This window comes from Microcaecilia unicolor, chromosome 1, assembly GCF_901765095.1.
Source record: "Microcaecilia unicolor chromosome 1, aMicUni1.1, whole genome shotgun sequence".
Taxonomy (NCBI): Eukaryota; Metazoa; Chordata; class Amphibia; order Gymnophiona; family Siphonopidae; genus Microcaecilia; species Microcaecilia unicolor.
In genome coordinates, this window is record NC_044031.1 from 687,905,779 (window position 1) to 687,917,715 (window position 11,937).

Sequence of the window (11,937 nt, forward strand, 5' to 3'; positions counted from 1 at the left end):
GCTCTGTTATCCTCCCACCCCCCCCACAGTGCTTTCATTCTCCCCCACTCCCCCAACTCTTTCCTTTTCTGCCCTACCTCAAGTGGACCCAAAACTGTCCTCCCAAGCCATCAGTGAAGGTAATGATACAGCCAACTTGCTCTCCCCTGCCTGCCAGTCAACAAAATACACTCACCCCAGGCAAGATAGTCAGTGAGTTTTAAAACCCTGTGCAAAGGTCTCTTCCTACACCACACATTTATCAGATGTGTTTAAGTAATATTTGGTGGGGAGAGATGTGAATGGCATTAACAGCAGAACCTATCACCCAGTCAGGACTGTGCTTACAAGGACAGATGACAAAGTGCAAAACCCAAGCTACAAAAGACTGTAGCACACTAAAAAAAAAAAAAAAAGCTAATGTGCACTTGTAAAGGTGCAAATATATACACGCAATCACTAGCATGTTAAAAGGTGTACTTTGTTCCCTTCAGCAAACATAGGACAATCCAGGAGCTTCTTAAAGTCTATTGTGAGTGTAGAAAAAACCATGCATATGTTTCAGCTGGAAATTATAATCCAACAGTAACCGGATCAAGGGACAAAAAAAAGTGACATGATATGCCATAAGATCATGTTAGTTTCGAGGATAATTCTCCCCTTCTGTGGATTTCATCCATGAAAGGTGTACTTATACAGTAAATTTTGCTTATTTTAAATTAAGCAAATAAGAGTTCCTGAGTACAGATTATTTTAAGGGGACACAGCAAAATCAACCTAACCACAATGTACAGTACATGTACATGCAAAGTCACTCAAAACAGTAGAACTTCCCAGTTCTAAAACAGCTGCATTAATTAAAGTTCCAAAACAAAGAATTACCATAGAACAATAGGCTATCTCCATCCTCAAACAGAAATCACTTCCTGAGCTCAGCTGCTGTGCTGGCTTACATCCTCAGCCCCATACCAAAGAAGTAGGAAAGTGTTTAATGTTTACTCATCCTAAATCAGGTTTTAGTAACAAGATAACTTTTTTTTTTGCCTTTCTATGCAAAACATTCACTTCCTGGAGAAGCAGTGAAAAGTAAATATTGCTCATGCAGATAACCCTAACAGCAAATCTACACTACAGTGCGGAAGGGCTGTCCTACCTATGGAAAGAACACATAACACTTACAGCTTTAGAGCTAAGCCTTCAATTTCTCTATTGCCAACATACTAACTTCCTTTTAAGAGAGCTCTACTATCCCGAAATGACCACAGGCAATCTATAGAATGCACCACAGAGGGGCAAGTCCATAAATAGTGAGCTACCTAGGAGCCAAACTCAAACCGCCATAGCATCTTTAAATCATACTGTTTGATCATTATACTCTGCTGCATTAATAACCAGCTTTGAGAATTACATTAAGAAATTTAAATAACCTTATTTGTTCCAGATCAACAGCTTATACGTTTCAATATATTCTGCCCATGAATCAGTAAGCATTCAATGGTTCTACCAAGAATGAACACTTGAAGTGATTTCAAATAGTATACTCCCTGAGCCCATACGCCAAGCCCCCTCCCTGCCCATCTTCAAATCACTGCTCAAAGCCCACCTCTTCAATGTGCCTTCGGCACCTAACCACCACACCTCTACTCAGAAATCTAGACTGCACCAACTTGACATTTTGTTCTTTAGATTGTAAGCTCCTCTGAGCAGGGACCGTCCTTCTTTGTTAAATTGTACAGCGCTGCGTAACCCTAGTAGCGCTCTAGAAATGTTAAGTAGTAGTAGTAAATAGAATGAAGAAATTCTCAGTGTCCTCACTGCTTGCTGGAAAATGAACAAACTACCGCAGTGATTGTTACTGGGGGCTACTTTGGCAAAGAACAACACAAAAGCCTCCAATATGAATCAAGATCATCATTGGACAAAGTGAACAGCACGCTGGGCATGAGGTGGGGGGATGGGGGACGGATCCATCATCCACCTCCGATGATATGGTCTGCCTGCCTGCTTACAGATACTTAGAGCAGTTTTTCGCAAATCAGTCCTGGGTATCCCCTTGCCAGTCCGGTTTTCAGGATATGCACGAGATCGATTTGCATACACATCCATTGTATACAATCTCTCTCATGAATATTCATTGTGGGTATCCTGAAAATCTGACAGGCAAGCGGGTACTCCAGAACTGACTTGGGAAACACTGACTTAGAACTCATGCTAAAACAATCTTCTCCCCTACACTCCCCCTTAAGTCCATATCCCTCTCATTCTCTATCCATGTTCCCCACCACATTGCGGCCGCCGCCCCCATGGTCTCACTAGCTCCTCTCCACTACACACTTTTCTCCATCTGAACCTATTCCGACCAGTCAGCCTTCACCATCCTGTCTCTAACCTCAAAGGTGGCCCTCACTCCAGTTTTTTAACCCCCCCCCCCCCTCCCAAAACTGATATTCTATTTTCTTCCAGCACAGATACAGTCCCAGCAGCACTGGAGGCAGAATGTGTATGAAGGGAGAGTGAGGGAGCCACTCCAGGGCCTTGCAAGGAAGAACACTGTTACCAGAAGGCCAAACCTCAATAATGCAAAGAAGGACCATCTCTAAGGATGTGTTTCCTAAAACTGTCCACTAGTTTGGATGGAGAAAATCTTTCTTCTCTCTGACCTGGTCACAAGCCCAACCATTAACTAGGTTCTTGTTTTGTCAGCTCTGCTGCAAATGTTAGTCTCATCGGCAATAACACTTACCTTTTCAGTTGAACTTCTGAAAACAGAACCAGCCCCATTGTACAGCATGAGCCCAATAAGGTACAATTAAATTATAGAGCAAAGGGGCAATTTTCAAATACACTAGAAGCATTCTCTGTGAATACACTACTATATCCCAAAGATTAGTTCAAGTATCTATCTCAGAGCTGCCAAGTTAGCCATTTCCAAGAGAGAAATGTTTTTGACCAGACCTTGTTTTAAAAACTTACATCCCAAAGAAAGTGGTATTTACAGTCCCTGATTCTACCCACCGAAATCAATGCTGCGGGTCCCATAATGCATCAGGAAAAAGTTGGCAGAAATCCAGGACTGTGTAAAATCTCCCTTGGAAGCTCTGCTATCTAGGCATTAAGCCCCGGATTTTATATACCGCACTGAGATTTCCATGTGGAAATCGAAGCGTATTCCATAACAATGGGCATACCCTAATTAACAAGCCAATCAGGGCTGATAATTACCAATTAACAAGCAATTAGTATTAGAATTTACATGCAGAACTGTAAGCATATTCTGTAACGTGCCACATGGAAATTCTAAGTCACAGAGTTGAAAAGTGTGCGTGGTCATGGGCGTGGAATGGGTGAGCTAAACGAAGTGGGAAGTGGACCAATGACTACAGAGACTGGGACAGCTGAGTCAAAACTGGGAAACTTTATTACAGACACGACACAGATTTGTGTTACCACAGGCCTGCCTCAGGAGACTCTGCAGTATACGTACTGCTGTAGTACGCGTTCGGGTATGAAGCCGCTGAAAGAAAGTGGTCTTGATAAAGACCTTTAAGTTTTAAATACACCGCGAGTAACGTAATTCTGTGTACGGAGCCCAATAGGCGGGTTTTAGTTAAAAGACTGGGTATATGGAGATATAAAGCATATACACCAGGTCCTTCCTTGAGAAAGCACGAGGTGAAACGAGACCCCGTTGGATGGTGAAATAAAGGTAAGTGTTATATGCTATAAGACAAACTTATGAAAGAAAAAGTTAAAATAAAAAAATTGAGGTTTTTAGCCAGGGAAGAGTTGACGTCCAGCGAGTCATAAAAAAGAATAATAATGACCAAGGACACACAGAGGCTTTTTTCCTCCAAAAAATGAAAGAATTAAAAAAAAAACAACTTTAAAATAACAAAAAATTTGTAAATTGAATTTGGGTAAACAGATGTTACCACAATTTAGTTGCCAATTTTGAGAAGACATTCCTTGAGGATCATCCTTTTAAAGAACACATTAAGCTACACAGACAACATTTTTGTCATTTGGAAGGGTGACACTGTTTCTTTACAAGAATTGTTTTAATTGGTTGAACACTAGAGATCAAAGCCTGAAGTTTAAAATGCACTAGGAAGCACAAGAGATCAATTTTCTCAATCTGTCAATAAAAAAAAAAAAAAGATGCATACCATTTTATTACATTGATATACAGGAAGCCAACCAATCGAAATGCCTTTTTGCATTTCACTAGTTATCATCATCAGAACCTTAAGAAGAACCTGCCATTATGTCAAATTTTGTGTCTCGGAATGATCTGCTCAGACTGACGATTTCAAAAGAAACAACCATCATGTCATAAAAATTCTTGAAGAGAGGATACCTAGTGCACATGACCTCTGGATATATTCAGGCTAGAACAGAAGACTGTGAAGAGCTCCTACACACCAGAAAAGAAAAACAGGTTCCCAATATAGTGAGTAACCTGAAATTTTCACATCTAGCAAAATTGGTTACAGACGTCCATACACCTTCACTGGCACATCTTAGAAGGACACGGATGCTTTAAAGATAAACATCTTGTGATTGCCTCTTCGAGAGAAAAGAACTTAAAAGAAAAACGTGCTCCCTCCATCCTACCGGAATCAAGACCTGTACCATCAAATAATTATTTGGGACATCAAAAAATGTGGCTCCTGCAGTGTCCATCAACATGCCTTAGAGACAGACACCATCACACATTCAGAGACGAAGGTGTTCAAGTTGTCACATATCAAATTGCAATACCTTCACACATCCAAAGACGACGTTCAAGTTATGTCACACTTCAAATTGCAATACCTCCCAGGTTCTTTACATAATCCAGTGCCCGTGTCTCCTTCTGTATATAGGTTAAGACGAAAAGAATGATAAAGACTCACACCCACTTGTCAGCCACTGGAACTCTGTAGGCCACTCCATAGATGATCTCAAGTTTTTTGTCTTTAAAATGTTCAGAATTGGAGGAGGAAATATAGGTAACACGCAACTACGCAAAGAACAAAAATTGATTTTCAGTTTCCAAACCATTACTTCCCGTGGCTTGAACACTGAAATTGATTACCATCCCTTCTTATAACTCATATTTCAATGTTATACTTGATGAACACCCAATCTGCTCTTTCTAGACATGTACTGAATGTCCCCTTTTAATACTCTTAGCATTCCATAACACATGTTCTAGCACTATGTGCATTTTATACACCTCCATCTTAAATTCATGCCCAAAGTATTTTAATCCACTGTACAAGGTACAATCATTCACCCTTCCCTATATACCACACATATGCATTGGACCAGCAAGCTATTCTTGCATCTTTTAGTGATAACGTATTGTATTTATGCATATTTCTTTGTTAAACTAAGTAAGGGGAGTGGGAATGGGCCTTGATATACCTCCTTTCTGTGGTTTTTGCAACTACATTCAAAGCGGTTTATCTAGTATATACAGGTAATTACTGTACCTGAGGCAAAGAAGGGTTACAAGGAGCTGCAGTGGGAATTGAACCTAGTTCCCCAGAATCAAAGTCCACTGAACTAACCACTAGGCTACTACTCCATAGCCATTTTATATTTGCATATGGTACTGTATTTCATATTTTGGTGTGCTCATCCATTTAGTTTCTTTCTTAAGGACTCCATTTTTGTTAACATCACTATTGGAATTATCATAATAAAAATTTTCCCTTTTACACAATTGAGAGTATCAGTGTTATATTTTTTACTATTATTTTTTTAATTCATTTTATTTCACATTTTTAATCTAAAACATGTCTGTATCCACATTTGTGCTTTGGTTCACTCTGTTTTTATATGTACCTGTTCTCAGCGCACCAGCACTACAGGAGCGCATGCATCGCGTTCATCATTGCTTGGCGCCAATTCACTGCCGTACTGCTATATAATGTTTCTCTTTCAGTTCGGTCCAGTGCTTTCTTAGTGCTCCTGCACAACAAAATCATTGTGAGTTCTTGGCAGAACTGCCTCTTTTTAAAGGTAAGCGCTGTTTGCACACCTGATGGATATTTGCCTTTACATATTCTCTCAACACCTGATGGATATTTGTTTTTGGGTATTCTTGGCCACACGTTTCCACATTCATATTTCTTATGCTGAACGTGCAATATCCTTACCATTTCCCTGGCACTTCTACACGGGAGTTTATCAGCTTTTTGTACGATATCTGTTGGCTTTCCAAGTTAGTAAAAATTTTTTTTTTGGCGTTCACTTCATGAGAATCTTTTAGGCACTTTGCGGACCATGCACATCTTGAACTCCAGCCCCCTTGTTTGGCTGCCCTGTGTTCTTTTTATGTACTTTTATCACATATTCGATCGAACAGTAATGTATCGGTGTTACACTCTGAGCACTTTCTTATCTTCTTTACGTATACACACCTGGTATTTGGCACTCCTTATTTCATTTTTAATGCTTAGCACTTTCCAGTGATTCTCAGCCTTGTTTTTATCCTACAGTTTCTTTTTGTCACCATATTTTTACTCTCATGGCTTCCATTTTGCAACCTCATTAGAAGACAGGACACATGACGATCTGTATATTCTTATGTTTGCACACTTTTATTTTCAGACATTTTCCTAACTGGATCAGGCTACTCAATAATTTGTCCATCACATTCAATTCACATCTTTACAATCTCAAAGTTAGTACCATCATTTATTGTTTTCATTATGAGTACATACTCATATAGTTGTACATTCATCCTATATAATAAAACGCACCTCCAACATTCTGAAGCTGACTGCATGGCTAAGGCATTCCTGCTCTCTGTATCCATCTGCTGAAATGACATCACGTACTTCCGGGTTTGTCACAAGCAGAAGTGACCAACCACATGAGGTTTCTCGGCTTCAGAATGTTGGAGGTGCATTCTATTAAATAGGATTGGTCAGTTCCTTGAAGCACAGCCAGAGCTCAGCGTCCTGCACAGTAATGCTCAGACACCAGAGAGAGAGAGGGGGGGGGGGGGGGGACTGACACCAGAGACAGGGAGGGAGAGGGGGGCCTGACACCAGAGAGAGGGGGAGGTATCTCTGTCTCACACACACTCTCTCTCTCTCAGTCAATGTCTTTCTCTCTTTCACACACTCTTATGTATCACACTATATCACATTCACTCTCTATGTGTCACACAGTCACTCACACACTCTCTTGGTCTCTCATACACTCAGTCTCACAGAGAGTCTGTGTCTCACACACACTCTCTCTCTCGCACACACTGTATCTGTGTGAAACACACTCTCTCTCTCACACTGTGTCTCACATAAGCACTTGCACACACACTCATTCTCACACACACACTCGCACCCAGGATACCCACAATATTTATTTATTTATATTTATTATTTCCACTTGATATACCGCCATATGGCCTGTACTAGGCATATGCATGAGATAAATTTACAATTTCATTGTGAATACCCTGAAAACGTGACTGACTGCGGAGGGGGTCACCAGCAAAACTATGAGAACCACTGTCTTAGAGGTAAGGGTAACAAAATACGTATATCCTCAGTAAAGATGAACCAGGGGAGGAAGATACAGTATCTAATAGAGACATTCAATTACACAAGAGTACTATGATCTCACTGAAATGTTAAACTATTAACTGGATTTGCCTAGCAGGTTGCAAGTTCTGCACTCAACTGAAATCCTAATGGAAATGCAGATACTCACAATGCCAGGTCTGTCTAGCTGGCTACAGAAGAAAACTAAGGCCAAATGTCTGAGCACTGCTGGCTATTAGATTATTATAGTCTTACAGCTAGGAATGGGAAAGGTGGGCACTGGTGGGAATTAGGCAGAGATCTTGTATGCTTGTCTATCCAAGATAATGGAATAATAAAAGGAAGAATATGATGTATTGTCCTGGATAAGGATAATTTTTCAGACTGTCATGCACTGTGGCTAGCACCTATGAACAGATAACTGAATGCACCATCTTTTTGTGCCATCATTTTACTGTATTACTATGTAGAACAAAGGGTTATAATGTGATACTGAAAGAGAACAGACTGCATAAATATTTCTTAACAGTAGGAGTAAGAGATGCATGATAGCTAATATCTTAAGTACTCCGGGATTTAAGTGAGCCATGCACCAATGTCTAGCCAAGGCTTTGCACACAGTCAGCTCATGCAAAACTTGTTTCTACACTGGGTAGAAACGAAAGTATGTGCAAATCCAGAGTTGACTTGTGTGCCAAGCCTAGCACACTTCACTGCACTAGCCCCTAGGTGGTGCTTAAACTGGTCTAGCCTTTCCTCTTTCCCCACTGTCTCCTCTTCAGAGTGTTTGTTTTAAAATTCATGAGATGGGAGCCTAATTACATGAAATTCAGAAAGATCCTTAAAGTCTTTCTTTTCAGAAATTTCTCGAGGTCGAGCACCATTAATGAAGTACCCTAAAATTATAGATACCATTACTCATTCTGCTTTTATTGTTTACTTCTAATATCAATCTGTTTTGTAACTTTCATCTGTTGTCTCCTTATGTTTCATATAGTTATCAAAACTATATATTGTCATCTAACGTTTTATCTGCATCATTATTATATTACTCTGTACGATTCTAATTCCTTTTTGTACTGTTAATTCAATGATCTGTTAGCCACACTGAACCCTGATCTGTTTCGGAAAAATGTGGGAAATAAATAAAATTATCTGGGTTAAAAATCAAAGTGTATGCAAATATGTAGCTCAGGAATAGTCACTGGGGAAATACTGAAAATCCAAGTACTAGGGACCTGCAGAACTGGTTTGAACTCTGTCCAACATCTGCATGTCTATAAAGTAAATCAACTTCTAAGAAACCATATATTAAAACTATGCAACTTCAGCAAACCTATACAGTCTTAAAATTAGGCAAAAAGGAAAGTTTTTCTTGTGTTACACCTTGTTGCACTTATGAGTCACATTTGCTGAAGGCTTGAATGCTATAGCACATGTATCTGGTTTCTAGAGGGCAAACAAAAAAAAAAAAATAAGAGCATAGATAGAATGCTAGAACAGAACTCATACCTCCCAGTTTTTATAGATATTATTGTGCTCCAAGATGTCTGGACTTAAAACACCCAACCTGCAGGAAAATGCCTCGCTTATTAGAAACAAATATGACTAGTTCACTTTTTTTAGGCTCTCAATTTTATTTAAGTTTATTTTTTTGTCTTAGGTGGACTTACAATAAGGCCATAAAAATACAAGTATCTACGAGGGAAAAGGTTTAGTATAATAGGTCTTTCCAAATTTATTTAGGTGACCCCATAGTAAGATCCAATATATCCAAGTTTATCCAGGTTTATTTGTGGTGGATATCAAGTTTGAGAAGCCCTGCCTATTAAACCAAAAGGCACACACACCCAAAAAAGGAATACCTACAGTATTGGTAAACAAATCTAAAAGACATACCTTTGCATTATTAGTTCTATCTTTTCACCTATACTGCAAATGACACAATCATCATTGTATATAAAGGTTTTTAAGTGATTCCTTGAAAATAAGTTTTAAGGACACCATGTGCCACACTGCAATGGCTAACATTTGTTTACAATTCTGGTGTAGCAGCAAAGATCTGCAAACTGCAGAAACAAGGCTGACCCCTCCTGCTTCAGTTTACGTATCACAGCCGCTTTGCCAGAGTTGGGAACAAAACAACCATTTTCAAGTTCCCTTTCCACCAGTATTGCTTTAATTTATATACAGTCTGTTCTGATCTCCTTCCTTTCTGAACATACTGGTGCAACAGAGCTTTCCAAGAGCACACTGTTCCTTTCTTCTTCTCAAAGGAACGGGCTTATGTGGTCTGGAAACCTCATACACACATTATCTTCAGTGGGCTTCACAAGTTCATTGTGTGTTCCATACTTGTCTAAAAGAAATATATTACATATCGCACGCTTGGCCACATCAAAACGAGGTGCACTACAGGCTGCATTTGTGATTCTAACAAAGAAAACTGCCTCCCTGGCTACAGAACTGCATCTCTGTCTGCTCTCTCCCAGGGCAGCGACTCCAAATAGGTTCCTGTGAGCCACACAATAGTTGTTACAGGTCTGCAAAGTGCCGAACACTCGGTATTCCGTCCCTCGGGAGAGAGCGAGTAAAACACAGCGTGGAGTTTTTGGGAGAGAAGGAAGCGGCTGTCGGGAGACCCAGCGAGGCCCTCCGCGGCCGGTGACTTCCCTGAGCCTCACGCAGCCTGCCAGGAGCCGGTGAGGAAGGGGCGCACTCACCACTGCAGCACCACGAGGAAGGCGAGCCGCTGGGGAACGTGGCAGAGTCGGGCGCGATGGAGACGCTGGAGCCGAGATGCGGGCACTCCATGGCGCTGGAACACAGCACGCGCACGGGCTCAGCCGCCGCAGCGGCGCCCCGCCACGGCCATTTTTACTTTGTTACCAAACAGCCGAAGGCGGCAGGCGCTCCGGGCTTTAGCGATTGCCGAGCTCTCTTCTTTCCATTCCCGTCCGGGACAGGTTCAGATTCCGCACGCCGGCCTTTCCCGCTAACCAGAGCACACGACCCACCAGCACGCAACGGGAGCACGTACGAGGGCCAGGCTCATCATCAGCCTGCGTGGGGGAACAATATCCGCGAGATCGCGCACGTGCTCACTGAAGTCCTGCGTATTTACTAGCTGTTTTGTGGTGCGTTTTACTTTTTATTTCTACGGAATTGTACTGCAGGCAAAATTCATCTTGTTGGGGTTCATGTTTAGTATTTGGTCATTTATTTTTAAAGGTAATCAATAGAAATAAAACATGGAAAAGAAAATAAGATACCTTTTTGGATCCGATAAGGCTCTAATCTTTGCCTATTTAGCCCTAAAACTGGGAAATTATATTTCCATTGATTTTAGGCTACAGCCTAGTGCTCTTCAATGAGGCTCATGGGGCAATGGCAACCCCTTGTTGTCGTTATTCTGGTTGGATTTATTTATTTAGCCACAGGTCTTACATTAAAGAACACTGCATTAAGAGCAGTAGTGGAGCTTCAGGTGTGGCCAACATCTCCCCCCCTCCCCCTCATTTCCAAACTTTCTGGCAGTGATGATGAAGGTTTAATAGACAGAAGATGAAGTGACGTCAAAACGCTGAAACCAATTAGGTTGTCTAAGTTTCCTCTTTCCCGCGAGGCCGTCATCCCCGTATACTCAAAATAAAGCAAGCAAACTTATGAGCTGCTGCATGTACGTTCTTTATTGTTGTCAATAGAAATAGATTAAAATGAAACATAGAAAAGAAAATAAGATGATACCTTTTTTATTGGAGTAACTTAATACATTTTTTGATTAGCTTTCGAAGGTAGCCCTTCTTCGTCAGATCAGAAATAAGCACATTTTGAAACATCAAAGTAAGTAAGATCATATTTGGTTCGCATATTATTGAAGGTGCTCTAGACAAATATTCCTCCAAACTATATGATACGTTGGTTGCTGTAGGCATAAAAATGGTTTACAAACTGGAAGGATAACTCCTTTCTTAATTCTCACTTTTGGTGGCATTCTGTTTTACAGATCCACAAATTTGAGCTATCTTTAGCCCTCAAAGTTCGAAATTCCTTATATGTTGATAAAGTATGGCTGCCTTTAACAACCTATCTTTCTTTAAACAAGAGTTCTACATAATACTCGAGTGTAAATTGCAGATTTTTCTTTGAATGCATTCACAAATTGCTTCCCCCCTACCTCTCTCCTTTTCCTCCCTCTGTTACCTGTCCACTGATATTCTTTGGTGTGATTACCTGATTGTTTCTTGTAATTTGTTTTTCCTACCCCTGTTATTAAAATTTAACAAAAAATTTCTAAAAATGAAAGGATGAGGGAGGGGTGGGCTAGGTGAGAAGCAGAGAAGGCTGAGAGGATGGGGGACAGGGGGATATGCATGGTGATCAGAGGGTGACAAAGCAGTGAAATGTCATGGTTTATAAT

General features: G+C 40.6%; 1 protein-coding gene across 3 annotated transcripts in view; it reads right to left on the bottom strand.

Annotated features, from left to right (window-relative positions):
- Nucleotides 1–10,560, bottom strand: part of USP3 (ubiquitin specific peptidase 3) — an 85,356-nt gene extending 74,796 nt beyond the window's left edge. The window contains exons 1-2 of one of the 3 annotated variants that reach the window (XM_030188236.1): nucleotides 10,241–10,305; nucleotides 5,812–5,937 (exon numbers count right to left, since the gene is read on the bottom strand). In XM_030188236.1, the coding sequence (XP_030044096.1) occupies nucleotides 5,812–5,845 (34 nt within the window). In that variant the 5' untranslated portion in view covers nucleotides 5,846–5,937; nucleotides 10,241–10,305. Of the gene's footprint in view, nucleotides 1–5,811; nucleotides 5,938–10,240 lie in introns of all 3 variants that reach the window. The other 2 variants (XM_030188221.1, XM_030188227.1) reach the window with 2 other exon arrangements.
- Between the last annotated feature and the right edge of the window lie 1,377 nt (nucleotides 10,561–11,937).